Source organism: Galendromus occidentalis, unplaced genomic scaffold (assembly GCF_000255335.2).
Source record: "Galendromus occidentalis unplaced genomic scaffold, Mocc_1.1 scf7180000077464, whole genome shotgun sequence".
Lineage (NCBI taxonomy): Eukaryota > Metazoa > Arthropoda > Arachnida > Mesostigmata > Phytoseiidae > Galendromus > Galendromus occidentalis.
The window spans coordinates 50,963-70,743 of NW_003805452.1; the positions used below are offsets into that span (position 1 = coordinate 50,963).

Below are 19,781 nucleotides of genomic sequence, written 5' to 3' on the forward strand. Positions count from 1 at the left end.
AGTGCCAAAAGCGAGGCCCGCCGCCACACAAATTTTAGCGACATTTGGATCCGACCAGTTCGTCATTATTGTTCTCTGACGAGCTGAAGCAACCACAGATCAGAATCTTATGGCGAGGCTGAACAAGCTCCCAGTATCGTCTACAGCTGAACCTGAAATCCCTCCGCCGGCTCGAAGCAAGACGATGGTAGCGGCAAGATCGATCCGGTCGGACTCCGCGATCTCAAGACCGTGGCGAAGCTGGAAAGCGACAAACTGCTGCCTCGGACTGCTCAGGTGAGAAGCGACTGCATAGGAGAGCGACAGCTAGAATCGCAGTAGTAAGTCAATCGAATCGATAGCGTAGTCAACTCGGGACACTGAGCGGCTTAATAAGCCTCCTCTAACCGATGAAATGAGAGAGGGCGATCTCTATCAGCCTCGGAAAGAAACCGAAGTACAAATCGGTAACTGGAGAGCTGCAACCTCGCAGAATCTCGAGCCGATGTGCTCCGGAGGCGAGGGTTATGGTCGAATTCGGCCGCCATGGCCAGCTTCACTTGTGAGCAAGGACATGCCACTCTGCGGTCGGCAACGAGCACATTGCTCATCGTGAACCCAACTATCTGATTGCTTATCTCAGATTTTCTCGACCGCAAAGGCGGGGCAGGTGATGACTCGTGAGGAGAGGTGGAGGAGTGGACTCGGATTGCTTACCGCATCTATTTGATACCGACTCGATGCCTTCGCCCGATGAATCATTAATGCCCCCGAGTATATGCTGCGCATCCATGAGCGGAGAAATAAGATATCCTCTACAAAAGCGCGGTCTCGGCGATCCAAACCGCATATCACATACCTAGCCGCTTTTCTTATCAAAATCATAGACTCTGCGGTGGTCCATCGACGCTTTCTCCTGGAAGCAATAAGGCAGTGGATATCGAACCGACAGAATCCTCGAATAGTTCGGAGAATCGCTACTCTACAGCCCGAAAATCGCCAGGGGCCTCAGAGCGAAAGTCCCGGATTCATTCTGAGAACGACTCCTTGCAAGATCAGATTCCTTGTTTTTCGCAGGGGTTAAGGCGCAACTTCAACCGACACCTCCATTATCGGCCCACGAAAGCTCACGCTATCGGAGGTATGATCTTCATACGTTCATGATATGAGCTCGCTTGATATACCTACATACTTCTGAACCCCTTTCGCGATTTGTTCTCGGAGGTAAAATCAAAAAACAAATACAGCGACTTCTAGCTTCTTGCTGCGTGGAATTTTGACGCTTCTCGCGTCGACATCGCAACATGATTGAGACTGACGAGCCCGACCTCCATCGAAGCGCTGCGGGCTATAGCGCAGATGTGGTCAGTGATCGCGGATGCGCGAAAAGAGACTTCGAATATCGGGGCAGTGGCGAACCGTCTCTCTGTGATGCCCCGTTGGATTAGAATTCGATATATTTTCCATTCCTTTCGTTTTAAATTTTTATCCCGAGCAATTTTCGATGACGCTGGGCACAATAATTCGGAACTTCCCTCTTATCGGTCTTTTTGGCATTTCTCCGCGGTTTTTTGCCGCCCCTGAAACCCCATGCCTGCTCATCCCCTGAAAGTACGGAATTGTATCAGTGCATTGTCGCTCCCCGCTACAGTGACACTCATAACAGTGACTCCTCGCGAACCTGAAAGGATCGGTTTCTGGTTTCCCACTATCGATGCTCCAATCTCAAGACTCGGCGGAGGATTTCCCCATCTCGACCGTCATCACGAATCCAAACTTGGACTTTATTGTTTATCGAGACGTGCCCATTCCGCGCTCGGAGCATTGCTCCCCCAGAGAAGCGGTAACTATCGACAGTAGAAGCCTTCAAGCGTATAATATGCCGTTGGAATGCCCGATGGGAAGCCGAGAGGTGTCAGAGCGGTCTCCGCGCCATGCGCAGATCTATTCTGACGTTTTCTTCGAAGGTGTTGGTGGTGACCCTCTCGATGGAATTATGGAATTGCCATTTGATTCTTCGAAGTTCCCTGAGAGCCCTCATTCTCTTTGGGCGAATGCTTGAATAGATCCCTCTAGCCAAGGCAGACCGGGGTCCGGCACTAATTATTATTATTGTAAGCCCTGCAGCACAGGCTTTTGAGCGCGCTCGTGGTACCGCGGAAGAGGGGCCAAGTGGAGAACCGCAAGTTTGCACCGAAATTCCCATCTGGAGCATGGAGAATTCGAGCCCCCGAAATGCAAGGGGCGAATGTGATCTGCGCAGGCTCATTTTCAGACCCTCTCTCATGGAAAGAGGTATTCCTTGCAGCAGCGCGCTGAATTCGAATCCCTGGTATTTCTCGCGTTGTTAGAGCCTCGCGTCATGCGATTGCACCCCGCCGGGAGGGGACTTCGAGGCGATTGAGCTACGGCATTGTAATTCTGATTAGGGGTTTCTGCCGGATGGGTCAAAAAACGCTCGAGAGACAGCTACCCGCGGGAGCTCACTGATGCACTGGGAGCGAACGTTCCAGGACGGCGGAACATTACTTAGAATTCGCGCGGACGAGTCGAACGCCGTGAGATGCCCCGGAATTAGAGAGTCTTCTCCATGCTCCCGCAAATGAAAAACTACAGCGGCCGCAACCGTGCTCAGGATGTCAATCGCTCGTTTCTTCTATGTCATACCTGTCCCAGAGAAAGTCTTGCAATGCTCTGCAAGGCCCAGAATGCAGCGAATGACAATCCGCTTTGAGGTGCGGAGCCCGTGAGAGACAGGCAGATGACGAGGCAGGGTCGATCGATGAAAGATGTTCTCCCCGGCTCCAGATCGAACTCCTGCCTTGGACCCGGCGCCGATACGGCTATCTCGGATCGTCGGTCTCCAAGATTCATTCCTGCATAGATACCTTAACATATTCAAAGTCTGATTGTTAGTGAGAGTCCATCTCGACACAACCCGATATATATCAGGACATAGATATCCCCAGGTATCGGATATCTATGTCCTGATTCTCAATTCTCATGACATGTTTCAAGTCCTGCTTTTCGGAGTGTATCACTCGACTTTCCGGTTTCTGATGAATGAGAGCTCTTGCTGGCCAGACTCTAATGTCACGGCATCGGTCATGGGGGAGGGTTTCTGAGATCGGCTCCGGGCAACGACGTGCGCCTTGCCTTGAGCCGCTGCGCGCATCAGCCGCCGCAGAAACCATCGGCGACAACCGGCGTCGACGCGGCATGCGTTGAAGGTGGTAATTATGAGACCAAGCCTGCGGCTGGACGACCTGAGATTCGGGAAACCCGCCTTTCCCTCTTGGAATGAGGTGGTAGTAAAGTGGTACGCAGCATCCCATGTAGTAGATTTGGGAAACCAATGAGACGAGAGTGGCTTCCACAGAGAAAAATCTTTTTCGCACGAAGAGAATCCGACTTGGCGGATGGGAGTGGCCCAAGGACCAGGATTCTCCCTGCTGGGTCATATTCACGATGCGACGGAGCTCCATTCTTGCGTCTCCTTCCCATACTCTGCTGTTGGAAATTCAAGTCTGGGAATCTGTCCCGGAGACCCAAGCGCTAGCACATGATTGAAGGAGGTTCCCGACTCGACCGAGAATTCTCGCCCCTTCGCTTAGCGGAACAGTCTCTCAGAAAAAGTCTCTGAAGCTTGAGCTGGAATTAGACGGAACAGCCGGGGAGGTATTCCAGCCCGCGCCGTCCACGGTCGGCTGCCGTCACGGCTGACGGATCTGGACTGGCGGCTCTGGGCGCTCCACAATAAATTCAGGTTCAGACCTCCTCCGCGAGCATTTTCTCTGACCCGGAAGCCCGCTAGTTCGCCAATCGGGGACTGCATGATTCCTCAAGATTCGCTTTGGCGATGGGGACATCCGACCCTCTCTCCACACACATCGCCAGGATGGAGTGACTACAACGCTCACAATGACCGAGTCCTGCGGGAGCACGATGCAGCGGGCCGGATCCGAACTCATTGATGAGGACTTCTCTCTTATCCAGGTGGCGCCTCAGCACAGCTCATGAGTCATCATTCGTCATGCTCCGGCTCGGGGGTGGCGCGCCTAGTGCAATCGCTCGTCCATCCGAACTGAAAAATGAGAGAAGCGTAGAATAATTGCAAGCGTCTCGATATTCGTTACGGAAGCAGCCGGGTTTTCCGCGAGTTTGAGGGTTTTCGAAAAATTTGCGGGCCAAAGTAGGTCGACCCCCATCTACGTTCCCGGACCTGTTCTGGGTATGCTTCGGAAGGTATATTCGCTGGGAGCCTGTGTACCAGACAGAAATCAGTTCTGCATATCCATCTCGGAAGCCCGATGAATCGACCAATTAAGGTCATGAGGTTCATGAATCCTTAGGAGAGGCGCATTCATCGAGGCAAGGCGGAAATCCTTGGGATTTTTGCTCGAGCGTGAAGTGAAGGAGCGTCGACGTTCCCAAGTAGTGCTCGATTTTGTTCCTCTTGCCCGTTTCTCCGGTACATTCTCCGTGTTCCGCGTATATCAAATTCTCCAACGCATGAGCCCCCCAGCTCTACTTTGGGGGGTAGGAATCAAATTTCGCGCCAAAATGCTTAAAGGGCTAAGCCTGTTTCGCGCATGCGTGAGCGGGGAGCGCAAGGCCCTCTTAGTCTAGGTTCAGGTTCTGAGCTCGGTCGTCTGTCCACGCGCTCTGGTTGAAGAAAGGACCGACGCGGGCAATGGCGACTGCTGCAGAGCCCAGCACAGCAGTTCTCCACCCTCCTGCTACGGTTCAGACGAGTCAGCAGGACACAGTCGAAAGTCTCGTCAAGGAGATCGAGGCCCTCAAGATCAAACTCGACGAAGAACGCAGGAAGCTGAATGATGTCGCCCGTAAGTTAGGCTCGCTTGCGCGAGTCCTCTCGATCCTGGCGGACTGTCACAGTGCTCGCCCCACGACCCCTCGCTCGTCCGATAGTGTCCGTGGGAGACAAGGACCTCAGGACTTGTTGCTAGAGTCTAATCGATTCTGGAGAGCTATTTGGTTGAATGAAACTCAGCGAAGTTTCGGAAGATGTGAAGTGAATCGTAATCCCGAACCCTGAGCTCACGGGGGAGCGCCGTCTCTGAAACGCTGGCTTATGGTTGCAGTTTCGACGATTGCTCAACGCCTGGAATCAGTGGGTCCAGTTAACATCAAGCCACGGAGAGTCCTGAAGGGCCACCAGGGTAAGGTGCTTTGCGCCAACTGGTCTTTGGACAAGCGCCACATTGTTAGCTCCTCACAAGATGGAAAAATGATCATCTGGGATGCATTTACGACCAACAAGGTGAGCGCCCCTCGTTCTTCTGCCATGAAATTCATCTTGGAATCCGTGATCGCAGCTCCGATGAGCGTGCGCTGATTCCTCTCCATAGTGGAAACACCTCAGACCGCAGTGATCCCCTCTGGAGGTCTTGATTCCGACATCGGTCGAAACACGAACCGAAGGATCCAAGCTTCAGGGCATGAGAGACTTTCTCGGTCAGAGCCCCCTCCGATAGTACGAGATATTGCTCCTTCGAGTGATTGTGGAGTGAAATGCCTTCTCAGCTGATTGCCGAGAGGAAATCTTCGCTCCAGTCGCTTGTGAAGCACGTTCCATAGTCCGTCCCAGATTGTGTCTTAGGGAGCAAGAGAATTATCGGGGGCAACAGGTCGTGATCAGAGTGGAATAATAGGAAGGAATCAACTCGTTGTAGGAACACGCCGTCACGATGCCTACGACGTGGGTCATGGCTTGTGCGTACGCACCGTCGGGCAACATGGTTGCTTGCGGGTTTGTATCCGTTCGAACGATCCATTCTGTCCAGCAGATATATCTCGAGCCTTTCTGGAAATGTTAGATATACTTTAGCTCAGAACGTACAAATCCTCGATTCACAGTGGCCTGGATAACAAGGTGACAGTATACCCGTTGAGTTTTGAAGATGACGTTTCTCAACGCAAAAAGGCAGTCGGCACACACACGAGCTACATGTCGTGTTGTCTATTCCCGAACTCGGACCAACAGGTGAGATCTCGATCCCATCAATCTGATTGTTCGGAGTCACCTCGTCTCTCGAACAAAGCGTCATCCCTCGTCGCATGAGTTTTCGCCTCTCAAAGCTGGGGCGCTAAATGAGGCAACATTTCTCGCTTTCGTTCCCTGTCGAACCTTCAGAGTTGAGAGCCCAGGATACCGTTTCGACATGTAGACTGGCGCCAGAGCGGCTCCGAGCTTCCGGAGGTGATAGTGAGGAATGTCCTTCATGTTTCAGATCTTGACCGGGAGCGGGGACAGCACGTGCGCATTATGGGACGTGGAATGCTCTCAGCTCATGCAAAGCTTCCACGGCCATTCAGGCGACGTCATGTCGATTGACCTCTCCCCGACCGAGATGGGAAACACATTCGTCTCGGCTGTGAGTTTTTCGAAAAGAGACACGAAAATGCTGAACAGCTCGCTGATTATCCCAGAATCCGGATGTCCGATCCCTTGTCTATACGATTCAAATGGTGTGAGGCTCTAAACTTCTGACTCCAGGGCTGCGACCGACAAGCTCTCATATGGGACATGAGGAGCGGTCAATGCGTCCAAACGTTCGAAGGACACGAAGCCGATATCAACACGGTGAAATTCTACCCGAGCGGAGACGCGATCGCGACTGGATCAGACGACGCGACTGTGAGCATTATCTTTATCTAAAACTCTCAGCGACAATGCTGCAATCGAGGCTAGCCGGTCGATAGTGACCGTTGATCACATAGAAATTCGATCAGTGTCAACGGGCTGCGGACATTATGTAGCCGTAGTCCCCCTTGTTGTAGCCATGTCATAAATAATTCAAAGTATCTATCCCGTCGCAGTGTCGGCTGTTCGACCTCCGAGCTGACAGAGAAGTCTCCGTCTACACGAAGAGAAGCATAATCTTCGGGGTAAACTCGGTCGATTTCAGCGTTAGTGGTGAGTGAGGCCCTCGAGCTGGGGGAAATATTCGAGCACGAAATATATGAGAAAAGTATTCAGCCCCCGCTGAAATTTCGGTTCGAGGCATATTGCTCAACGTCTTCTCTGATCGCAGGCCGCTTGCTCTTCGCTGGTTATAATGACTACACGGTCAACATCTGGGATACCTTGAAGGGCACTCGTCTGGGCATTCTGTACGGCCACGAAAACCGAGTGACCTGTCTCCAAGTCTCTCCCGACGGCACAGCTCTGTGTACGGCAAGTTGGGACAGCACGCTCCGTGTCTGGGCTTGAGAAGGTTATCCGTGGATTCTCTGCTGATCTCCGCGACTCAATAAAGAAATTTAGGGAATCTTCAACCGCCGCGCGCGGAACCATGACGACGGAGCCAGTCGAGCTCTGACCTGAGCGACGCGCCGGAAGGAAAGTCGATATACGGGTGGTTGAATGGGGGTAGGTGGATGGGTTGGTGGTTGATTCTGTTCGTAAGTCACTCAGTAAGCAGTCAGTGACTACCAGCGGACGATAGACGTTAACTACATTCGACAAAGTCTCGTATCAAGGTCGTCCATCGCGAACCAAGTGTAAGATAAGAGGGGTCGGCGGTCGGTCGGCTGGTCGGTCACGGATATCGTTCCCTATCTGCACGAAGGGAGCACTCGGATCGACCGAGGCCGGATGAATGAGTGAGATTCGTGATAACTGATTGAAGAGGAAACTAAGAGAACGAATCGAGTTATGTCTGGGAAACCAATCGGAAAGAACCACGGAATGCATGAGTGCAGACTCTCTGGGAATCGAGACCGGATGTTGGCGGTCTCCACCCAGCTAGGTGGATGGTGAGATATCATCCAAGGAAGAATGGGAAGGAACGATGAGATGAATGTCTCGACTCTTGAATGTAAAGCGACCGACCACCAACCGATATTTCAAGCAGCCCGGAGAGCTGCCAGTCTGTGATAGCCTACGAGAAGATGTCGGAAAAGATCATAGCTCTGGATATATGTAGACAAAGAATACGAGAGACCGAGCCTTCTACTTAGCTCTTACACACATACCTAAATACTTACATGCCGGAACCCCGACGGATGGTAGTGGGAGCGAAAAATGGAAACAAATCTTTGATCGAATACGAGTTGAATGGAAGGAATGGAGCGCGAGCGAGCAAGATCTTGAGAGAACTTTTGAGAAGTCGTTGTTGGGAAACTCCTATAAGACCTAAATACATGTAGAAGTGGAAGAGAATGGAGGCTCGGGAAAGCACCTGATGGTGCAGCCCCAATGAGGCCGCTGAGCTGTCGTCGGAGGAGAGACGCTCATCAACTATCTTCACGTCATCCATGTGTCTGTTTGGAAATTACTTGATATTAGCCTGTATACCATTGAGCGTTATCATTTCCCATGATAGGTAGCTCTACTTGTAACTAAGTAACGGTATTACGTCGATACAGAACGATCAACTTAGGCTCTCTACTGAATAATGATACACATCATTCCGCGACGTCGAATAGCGCGGATACCGACATTCAGATCTACGAGTGAAATCATTCATTCGCGAATGCGTTGTATCTCGAACACAGTCATTATCCACTCATTTGTGTAACTTGCATCACCAGAACCCAAATCAAGTGCATACTCTGCGTAAGCCTCTGAAGATACTTCCCCGGGAGGGATTCCTCCTATTCGGAGATGGATGAATTCGACTCGCTCGAGACCCTCAGCGAATGCGAAACTTCCCGGGAAACGTTGCCGCGGAAAGAATCGATTCCCTGAATGATTGCATCGCCCTCATGGATTTTTTCGGGAGAGTGCGGGCCGATGACGTGACATGAGCCACCCTGACTTCGATGCTTCCCTACGAACTTGTCTTTCACAGTTTTTTTCTGTTCTCGTAAAGTGGGAGTCAACTCGCTCTCGAGGCATCATTCCGTGAGTTGTCTGATGGTCAAACATCTCTTTGGAGCTATTCGGAGGGAGTTGGGAAGTTTCCTTTGATCGAAGTCAGCTGCAAGTCGAAGAATTTCTCGCGTTGTCACACCTCCGGAAAATCGTAATTCTGCGGAGAGAACAAGCATCCTTAGAGTTCGCTCGAATGTGCTTCTCGAGATCGTTGCATTTGCATCATGACCTCTATCGGAACTCAGACCGATGGGATTACGCGGAATCAGAGAAAGTGTTTGTGTTCTCCCCGATCGAAGAGGACTCGGGTTCCTCTACATTCATCGTAGTCCTGTAAGGACCATAGGATATAAATATAGAACACTCAACATCAAACACAGAACAACATACCCCGAACGTGAGAAACGGTTGAGTTCAGCGAAAGATATGAAGTGACGGACACATGTTCATCTTTATGAGGGGGTCCCTATCGGATCTTTCCGAGTTCTTCTATGAAAATTGATAGGTCGAATGATCTCAAGACAGGAACTAAACCCAATTTGTAGCGGAAAATTTACCACGGGGGAGACTAGAGGGGAGACAAACGGGAAATTCCGTGAGTTTAAAGAGACGTGGATCACTACCCTGAATGTCTGAATTGTCCAATTGTATTATCCATCGGATCATCCTCCACGAAATTCAACGATGTTGAGATCGAGGACGCTCCAAGCTCTCACGGATCTTCACCTATTTCATATAACTAACGATGAGTCCTCAAGTTGGAAACGTTCCGACGTCGCCTGCCTTTCGAAGCTTTTCGATTCGTTGCGAATGGCCTCTTGTTCAAAGTCAAAGTTACAAGTTTAAAAAAAGGAGAAAAACCAGAAACAATCCTGAAAACCACTCCGCCCTAGAGCTACTCGAAGTCTTTTCTTCGTACATACCCTACTGTTGAAGTATCTATCAGCTATAGTATTATCCTTCTCGAATGTCGGTCTGTAAAGGGAAGCGTCTCGCGGACGCTTGCGTTTTTGCAACGAAACCCCTTCGAAATGAGCAAATGGCTGAATCATTGTGTATTTTGGAAGGACGGAAGAGTCGAACAAAAACCTGTTAGGCCTCCGAGTGGGTCGATCGTAAGTTTCTCCCCCGATCGAATAATCTCAGATTGATTTTGAAAATATGTCTTCATGCATCTGAGCTCTCAATACTGCGGCCGTATGCAGAAAACCAGAGAAAACGAGGCATTCAAGTTTTCATTCGGAGTTCGATTCGCGGTATACTCACCACCGGTGCTTCTTCTACCGGTAGATCTATCAATGATACTCCTAGAGCTGATAACGATACTGCTGTTACCGGAAACGATACTACCTACCGATACCGCTACTACTATTACTACTATTACTTCTACCACTTCTATTACTATCGCTAATACTCTTACTACCACTACTACTATTACTATAACTGATAACACTATTACTATAACTATTACTTACTACGTATGCTGTTGCTACCGATACCAAATGTAAGGAGAGCCGATGTTATTTTGACGACAACGTACGGGAGCCAACAGTTACGTCAGACAGCTCGAAACACGGCGACCTTGAATAGATGATCGGAGGGAACACGATCTTATGAGCTCGTTGATGATTATAATACTCAGAAACAATTGTTGGCTATGAAAATCGATGAGAAGTGTGTGGATTCGGCAATCGGTAGATGTTGTTCCGGTTCGACGCGTTGTCGTTCCGATCGATGAAATATTCGAAGGGCTGGAGTCGGCGTGAAGCTCAACCTTCACTCTTAGAGCTGTGGACGGGATTTCCGTTGATCGGCCCTTCGCACAGCTGTGGAGCCATTGATCTCCTCACAGCCCAGTGTCCATCCTCAGTCCTCGATCTGGAGCAAAATGGGCTACCGACGATGTTATCATGAAAAATTCAATGATGATACCACTATCAACATTGTCATTATGGTTATTACTGCTACTATTGAAAATGTATTTACGAATCGCGAGAACCTGATTGTATGGTTGATGTTCTGTGTTGATGACGAAACCTTCCATAGGCTTTGGTTTGATAATGATCACAATAAAACTGATGATATTAATGATGACGACATCAATGATGGTTACAATAAGACGGATGATTATGGCGACGATGGTGGTGTAGGAGGATGCGGGCGAGCTATTGCTACAAAACGGAGATTATTGAAAATTGCAATTGCACTTTCCATCTCTGAGTTCTGCCACGGAACCAATAATAGGTCGTACATGAGAATAAAATTCCAGAGGATGACGAAGAGAATTCTGCACGCTTTTTCTCTACTCGACGCGAGCACCGCATCAGTCTTGGCTGGCTGGCTGGCTGGCGCGTTCGCTGCGTTCGGATCTGTGGAGCTCTGAGAGATGGTGGTGATGTGAGATACCGCATCGGTGACGACTCGGAGGCGAACGGCGAGCACGGACATGGGAGAGAGAGAGATCTGGTCATCTCAATTCTGCTGCAGGGAATAAAGAGTGTCCGCGACTGACCGTATGTTTTTACTCGCCGTTTTCCAGTGGTCACTATGAGATCTCCTGCTACAAGCATACGCAGCTCCCCGAGCGAAGCCACGACGAGGAGAGGGCAGCCCGTGAAATATGGTAGGGATTTGCACTCTTACATGGGGATGGCGTTCAGTTTCTCCTTCATAGCCCCCACCCCCCGCCGAACAGCAGACGCAGGCAGATTTTCCCATGCATCGAACCGGCCTCCCATCCCACCCTTTCCCCGCGGCACCTCCCCATCGTGCGAAGTCTCCTTCCAGCGTTCGCGTATCCTTGAGTCGAAAAGTTTTCGGAATGTGAATGAATGATGTTTGGCGATTTCTTACGGGTAAATACTTCAGAAGGGTGCGCATCTTTCCCTACTACTCCAGCTCCAGCTCATTTTACGATCGAACAGACTCCGTCCGGGAGGATGTTCAATGTTGCAAAAGTTTTACAAGGGCTTTGCTAAGTTCCCTCCGCCGGAGACCGCCGCGCCGTCGTCGCTACCAACGATGGCAAGACCACCCCACCTGCGTTCTTATCTGCCTCCGGGACTCTGCGTCTGCTGTGGCCACCCAGTGCTACGGGGCACAAAGAAGAGGGAGAATGAATAGGAGGCCACCAAATCTCGATCTCCTTCGATCGGCCGACCGGTCGGCGATCGAGCATCTAACCCTGTTTCTCTCCGCTTCCCCATGCTGTCCTTATTCTGTCGTACGTAGAGCCCGATTGGAAGACCAAAACTTTTTATAGAGTTTTCATGATTCCGTTTTATGTGCCCCGGTTCTTCTTCATTTACGGAAACTTGACAACAAGCCAGACTATCGCTCTCGGGAGTGAGAGTTCCTCCTCAATGGACGAGGAGAACGTTTTTTTACGTCTCGTCAAGCCCCTATATCTATTGAGGTTTCCGTCAGGACCGCCACAGCAGGCCGAGAAAAAGGTTTTGAGTGCCCCCTCAACGGGTGGCTCACATCTTCCTGCTTCCAACAATGGCCATGTTCATCGATTAGCCGTGCTTTCAGTGTTCAATGGGTAGACGTGTATGAAAGAAGTTGTCTACCGATTCGGAGACGTTCGCGCTCCGTTTTGGCGGGGTGAAGGAGCTCGGGGTGCGTCTGAAAAGATGAGGAGGATACGAGGGGAGAAAAATCGAAATCGAACTCCCCGTCATTCACAGTTGATGTCTTAACTGATCCAGCCCGTCAAACGAAGACAGTCCGCTTCGGATCCATGGTCGGCGAAACGTCTTTGCTCAGAGTTCATTTTCGCTGCGAACCTCTCCGCGAGGTTACTCCTCTCGACACAGAAAGCCGAAAATTCGGTCGAGAGCAGCTGACGGCTCCTCGCAGCCAGGCCTGCCAGCATCGGTGTGACTCGGTTCGACACGTTTCACCGGAGGCTCGGCACGTCGTCCGGTCATACATCACGACTAAAACGGAACTAGCAGCGTGCGACAGTGTGTCAATAACGTCGCCGTTTTTCCCGTTTAGCAGCCGAGGCTCAAAATTGTTTCCCTCCCGTCGCCGGTTTCTCCGAGTGGACTCCTGGTCTCGACATTCGTTCCACCCGAGGGGCCTAGGAATGCAACGCCGCATCTTTCTTCAGGAGCAAGAGGAAATATCTGTATCGGGACGCTAAAACCCCCCGCAATCTCCATTCCGATCTATACAGTATATACGGCTCCTCCACAGCGAACCGCGTTGGAAGGAATTCCCGCTAAAACGTACGATCCTCGTCTAATATGTGTTTTGGTCTGTTTCCCGTAGACCTAATAACTTTACAAGTTTGCTGCAGCGAACATTCGATTCAACGAATCGTTTCTGCTGGTGCCGGCGCTTCCGTTGTAACGAGGCTACACCGTCTTTCGCCCCGCGGAATTTCGCTTCTCGTCGAGGTGTACGAGGTTCTCCAGGATAACGAATGGGATCCGCTAATATCGATGACGAGATGTTTTGACCCGTGTTTGCGGGCAAGTTCGCCCAGGAATCGGCGTAGCTGTTGATCCATCGTCTTCAGATTCGAGTCCGGGGAAAATAGGGTGTGGTTGGCCGCTTCGTTGACTGCTCAACTGGCCGACGGCCCGGTCTGCCGGCGGGCCGCCCTGCGGATCACGATCTTGGAGCCTGTTGCGACTTGTTATAAATGTGAGGGCAATCAGTTCCGACCCCGCCATACTTCACTGACCGGAAGGTACGGAGACGATTGGATTGATCGCTTTCGGCGAGAAAGATCCGCAGGGTAGCACCGCATGATCGGACTCGATGACGAGAGTGGCGGTATTGAATTTACCTGCGGATCCCCCAAGTCTTGAATTGGAGAAATCTCGACCGACCATTACTTGCTCGATCCACGGTCCGAGCCCGCGAGCCTGTAACTCGAAATCAAACACGAGCAATAGCCGCTTGCTCTGTAAAGTATTTCGCCAGCTCTCAGCATTCAAGGTAGTCACGGCAATCCTTTGCTCGCTCTTGTCTTGTCTATCCGAGCTGAATGACCAGCATGAATGGGACACCCGAGAAATAGGGTCCTGGGGTCCACAGCTCATTACCCATGAAGGCGGAGAACAGAATAGTTCCCTAATGACCTGAGTCCATGGAGGTCACAGACAAAGTGGGCGGAGGAGTTCGATCAACGTACTCCCCCAAAACATTGACTGAACGGATCATTGAGATTCCTTCGGGATACTTTTCCCGGGTTTGAATGAATCATGATGCTGATCACGCTCGATACGTCTCGACGTCCATTCCCTTGTCTCCATGACTTTCATTCTTCTCCGAGGTTTCTTCTTCGCTTATCGCGAAGCGGAAGATAGCGTCGTGAGCGACCGTGAACAAATAGGTCGATGAGTCCCGATATACGGATGAATCTCATGTCGATGTCAAATATATGAAAATAACATATAAAATCGATTGGTGGTGGAGCCGGGTCGGATCCGCTCGAGGATTGAACTCTGCTATTTCAGGTCGTCCACTAATTCGCCCTAGAGTAAGACACACTCTTGTACCCAATTATCCGATGCAAATTGACTTCCTCTCCTTGCACGTAGGAACGAACTAACTAGTTGAGCTGTCGGCGCCTCCATCGACTATTATTACTCGCAAGCGAGCGCTAGACTGGAAGCATCGCACCAGCAGCAGTCTCACTCGCCGTTTTGGATGCTGGGCACCGATACTGCTATTCATCGTCTCTCCCAGTGGAAAATTCCTGCCGATGCTACGGATTCTTCCCAAGCCTTTCCGTGTGCCCATTCTATTCGGAATAATCCCGGTGTAGCGATTCTTCCCTGCGGTCGCCGACATTCTACGCGTAGAGTTAATTTCATCCCCGCGGAAGCGTCATTTTTCTCGAGCTGACTCGGGAGAAAATCCATTTCGGACTCAGATCCTGGAGGGAATTCAGTTGAAGCCTTCTCGTCGAGAGAAGGATTAGAGTCCGAAGACCTCGGGGCTCAGCCCAGCAGCTATCCGCGGGACTACCCCTCCAACCAGCGCTTAGAGCAACAGGATGATTTTCTACTCTTATACCTCTTTCTGTCACTCACACAATCACTCACCCCACACGAGTGTTTCCGGCTTGTCGGAATGGCGCTATTTTCTCCCGATCCTCCGCGCAGTCGTTCTCAACCCTTCCGTGATTCTCATAAAGCCCTTTCGGGGCGTCATCATTCTCTCCCCGGAGGAATGCCTGCTTTTCTTACGGCTCCACTCGATCAGATCGCTTAGCTCGGAGCTGGAGTCTTTAGTCCAGCACTTGCGCGATACGATGAACGTATTTATCGCCAGTTCGCCTCGTGCAGTCTACGGAGGCAGCTCCCATGCTCGAATGAGTCAATGAGTGTACCTTTCCGAAGTCTGACGGCGGAGCATTAGGCAGCCGGGGCTCGACCAGCTAAGAATGCGGTCTCAACCTGCTCTCTGACAGCATCGGGAAAAAGGAAATGTTTTCTCCGAAGCCGGGGGAGGCCAGCTTTCGACCAGCTGAACGGACGGCGCTTCTGGCTTCCCAAGGATCGCATCGGCTGTTCGGCACCGTGTGGGGTGGGGTGGGTCGAGGAAACGAGGAATTAGGGCTCATTTTAGGTATACGCACCTGATCTCTCCCAGACGCCTCTCGCCGGAACTCATACTAAACACGCCACCGCCAACGACGAGCCCTTCAGTGCATCTATCCTCCGATAGCCCAACAAGAAAGGAACACCTCGATCCATGCGTATCACCGGCCGTCGAGTCATGATCGGAGCATCATCTGCAGTCTGTACTCACCGCTGACGTGATACGGTCCGCTGGCCAGGAGGTCTACGGAAACGGGTATTGCGACGTTCGTTGCGATCTTTCGAGCATTTCTGATGTTGACTTGCCGCCCTTTCTTCCGCAGACTTTCCTCTCGGACATTGTCAACTATTACGGGCAGTCGGGTTCGGCCCGAATGCGATGGCCTCATTCAGTGTTGCCAAAATCACCACTTCCATCCATTGTAGGAATCGATAGAAATCCGACTGCCCCGTGGGCCGTATCGGGTGGAATGTCGGGCTGAAGCGGGGGGGAGGGTATGTGAAGCACCGATGGAGACTGACCCGGACCGCGGAAGGCTGCAGATCGGAGAATCTATCCGAACGGAAAGAATCTAATTCCTGAGAATGAGGAACGCATTCCAATCGCGAGAGGATGTCCGTCGGTTCGATGGATTCATTCCGACTCCTCGGCGGGATATTTAAACTATTCCCGATTGCTTCGATCCATCCCTGAGGATCATCAGGCCGATGCTCACGTGTGTCGTGATTTCAAGCAGAGCCCTCCGCCTGGGAGCCCCGACGGATATTTTATCTGTGATCCAACATTTAGTCTGATGCTTTTGATCGAAGCTTCGGGGCTCGATGCGACGCCCTTGCGGCGAGGAACCTTCGCGCCGTGCTCGGGTTCGGTGACTCGCGTGGCATTCAGGACCACGTTTCGTTTCCGATGACGCATATCGAATTCCACGGGAGTGTGCGCATGGAGGCGGTCGTGCATTTCTCTCGAAGACAGAAGATGTCGTTGCTGCATCGCGAATGTCGACAGAGGAGAAAATTCGTTTCTACGAAGAGTCTACAACAGATCGGGGTGTTGCCATATGGGAGCTCAGCCCGACGGGACAGACCGAAGAATTTCAATAAAACGCTCTCTTTGCAGTCTGCGGTCCGACGGAGGCGAGTCCCCGTCCTGACGGCGACTTTCGGAGCTAAAGAATTCCATCTCATCGGAACTCTCCGCTAAGCGCTCGGCGGTCTATGCTCCCGGCATGAAAACAATGTAACGGAATTTCGTGGAATGCCCGTGAGTGCGAGGACCTAGATTTTGAAGGCTCGCTAGCTAGCTGTAGGCCTTATGGCTCTATCCGTGAGTCTCGATTTTCCTACTATTTCCCAAGGCGGAAGTTGTTAGTGCGAACATCCTAACTGCGGTTCCCTATTTCGAGATTCGCTCCTTGTGCCGCCGATAGCAGCAAACGCTGTCGCCCGCAGTAGACCTCCTCGCGTGGGGGCTATTCTTGTCGTCGGTCGCATTTTTCGACTTGAAGCCTCTAACAAGGGATGCAAAACTTTCTACCCGGATCCTTGCCCGATTTTGAGGAAAGATTTCAATGCTTCTCGGGAGCGTACCCTCGCGCGCGATTCCGATCAGGAACACCGTTCCCCAGTAGAGAAAGTTGAGTTGAATTGTTCCTCCCTAAGATTCGGATTCCGATGCCTAAATACAAGGGAACTCGAGATGTCAGCCTTATAATGCACCTCCGGAGCTGCTCCAGTCCCCAATAGCGTTGATGGATGAGATGTTTTGCTGGATCTCGCTCTTTCTTCCCATCCATTCCATCATTCCCGTCCAGGTCTTGAATGACAGGTGAGCTTTTCCTCGACTACAGCTTCATCCCGCGTTGATCGAGCTCGTCATGAATGCGGAGAAATGACCCACGAGCCGGGCACTGATTCCGTGGAGGTTTTCGAAATCGCTTCTGTTATTCTTCGCCCGAATCCCTCGCTGGGCTCGGCGTTTTTCGCTGCGATTTCTCTGAAAATTGTGAGTGGAGATGCGTTCTGCAGATATTCATTCCACAAGAGGTTTCGGCGAAACTTAGTCCGCTTACGGCGGTCGTCAGTATTCTTCGGTGTGAAATAGCGGAGAGCTGCGGAATAGCTCCCTTGGCGATCAGGAACGACATCGCGTCCGTTGTCAGTGTACATCCTATGGCTCAAGCCCCGAGGTCGACGAGGCCAAGAATAAAGTAGAAACTAGGGTGGCTCTTCTGGGGCTGGGGTGGATTGGGTCGGGTTGGGTAGAGTATATGGCTTGCCCCGACACGGTGAGGAATAGGGTAAGTTTGAGTGAAGCTGGGTCATGGGGATCGGAGAGCGCTCGAGGAGGAGAAGGAGGAGATCGAAGGGCCCCACGGGAAGCTGCTGTCTTCGCAGTGTAGCGGGGAAAGATCGAAATGTTCCGCTGCGAAGCTTGCTTTGTTCCACGGGAGCCTCTATTCATCCTTGCCCTGTAAGGCTCTGTTGATTCAGTGGCCACCCGTCAGCATAGATACCACATGAAACATTGCCCACGAAACGAGCCTTCTGACGCTGAGGCTCTAGCGAAGAGGCAAGGCGTATAAATGTCGTCGCGGAACGGAATGGGGAGCGAATTCCCTCTTGGCGGAGATCCATGTATTTCCGTCTCAGGTCTCGAAGTGCTTTCCTTGAAGATCGGGAATTCGCCCGCCTTCTTCCGACTCAAGAAATCTAACGGCGAAAATTCCCCGGAAATATTGCGGCCTGTTTGGCCTCGTTCCGAAGTCCATCGCCGTCGCCGAAAAGGTTTCGGGAGATTCTAACTTTTTCTCCGAATATCAGCCGTCGTTGTTTCGAGACTGTCTCGTTCAGAGTGTCTCGTGGCTGGGGGATTTTTCTTCTCACTGTCAGACTTCCTGCCTGCTTGGAGACTCTTCACCACGAGACTGAGACAATGTGAGCAGTGGGATGAGACCGAGCGTCAGCGTCTCAAGTCTCAATGTATTAAGCTATGTCGTATGAGGAAGTGACACTTGTCAACGCTCGGATGAGACTCACAGGACGACTCGATCAACCCTTCTTGCAGTCCCTCACGTCTTTTCTTCCACAGACAAGGGCATAAAAACCTCGGAATTTTGACCGTCTCAGAATGTTATGCGAGAAGCATCACCAGCATTCGGTGGGAGTTTTTCACTCAGGAAGGATACATAGCTCGTTTCGAACATTATTTGATTCTCTCCATGACTGTCGAGTGTCCCACCGACGAATCACTCGACGATCATTTCTTCTATTCATCATAGAAATATTGTGGAGATGGACAGACGAGATAAGGCCTGCGAAGTCCATGAGCTCGAGTCGAGAAGAGGAACGCACGATGCCATAGAATCGCGGGGTGCTCGAAGATTGCGACTCAGCCTCGACTCGGACATCGAGTCGACCTGCAGTAGGAATCGTCCATCTCAGCGCGGAAAACGAACAGTCGGTAATAGGTCGAATCGCGGAACAAGTATCTCCTTCGATATCTGTTCTCGGTTGATCGTTGGCTTCCTCTGCGTGATTAACAGGTGAGCGCCCGCTCGCTGCTGACTGAGGGTCAAGACAAACTACTGTCATCAGCAAACGGGAACGGAGCGAGACAAGACGAGGGAGTCCAGCGAACAGAGCAGCGGCGTCGTGTAGGTCCCATCTGGGAAATTATCCTTGGTTAATTCTGCAGCGACCTGTCTTTCTGGCGAGGTCTTCCGAGAAGCCAAAAGGCCTATCAACCTCCTTCGGAGGCGTAATTTGCTCTCAGCACTCGCTGCTTCCACTGCTTCTTCCACCGCTACTCGACCCGGCGCAATGTCCATGGGCACACACTGTGTGGCGGTAGATCGATTGTGTTCCTCTCGTAATTGTTCTGCTGCAACTTCGTGATTGCGCTGAGTGACATCATCGCGCCCCTGTCGGAGAATCGGGGTCTTTCGAGGCTTCCTGCGGCTTCCTCGTGCATCCAATCGTCTCTCAGTTCATCGTGAAAATAAATACAGGACAATTTGATTCGAGCTCAACTTTCACAGGCAAGAGAGAAAGAGGCGAAGGCTCAGCAGGAATCTAGAATTTTTACGTCGGTTCATGTCCAGACTCCCGACCTTGGCGCATAGAAGGGCTTGTCGATGGTAATCAACGGATGATTTGATTGATATCCTCGAATTCCGTCGAATACCGTCGAATACGCACTCGATCGCTGACCTGTCCTCCTAGTCGTGGTCCGCGTCCTGAAGCCTCGACGGGACCTCCCTCGACTAGCTGCATATAATAACTCGATATGCTTAATGCTTAACGTAGACGAGCGTGAATAGTGACGCATATATTAATTATTAATTATCGAATCATTATTGCTTGCGACAAGAATCAGACTCGGCGCCACTGATTTTTCC

The 19,781-nt window shown here is 51.3% G+C and overlaps 1 protein-coding gene across 1 annotated transcript; it reads left to right on the plus strand.

Annotated features, from left to right (window-relative positions):
• Nucleotides 1-4,672: 4,672 nt before the first annotated feature.
• On the plus strand, nt 4,673-7,796 carry Gbeta5 (guanine nucleotide-binding protein subunit beta-5). The gene is made up of 8 exons (XM_003744320.2): nt 4,673-4,826; nt 5,085-5,263; nt 5,676-5,752; nt 5,860-5,986; nt 6,234-6,377; nt 6,500-6,640; nt 6,823-6,919; nt 7,038-7,796. The coding sequence occupies exons 1-8, from the start codon at nt 4,673-4,675 to the stop codon at nt 7,214-7,216; spliced, it is 1,098 nt and encodes a 365-aa protein (XP_003744368.1). The 3' UTR covers nt 7,217-7,796.
• The last annotated feature ends 11,985 nt before the right edge of the window (nt 7,797-19,781 follow it).

Excerpts from the sequence above, each read along its gene's own strand:
- Gbeta5 (XM_003744320.2), top strand. The coding sequence starts at position 4,673 with ATGGCGACTGCTGCAGAGCCCAGCACAGCAGTTCTCCACCCTCCTGCT. Across the intron at positions 5,753-5,859 it reads GGCAACATGGTTGCTTGCGG|TGGCCTGGATAACAAGGTGA; the intron begins GTTTGTATCCGT and ends CTCGATTCACAG. Across the intron at positions 6,920-7,037 it reads GGTCGATTTCAGCGTTAGTG|GCCGCTTGCTCTTCGCTGGT; the intron begins GTGAGTGAGGCC and ends CTCTGATCGCAG.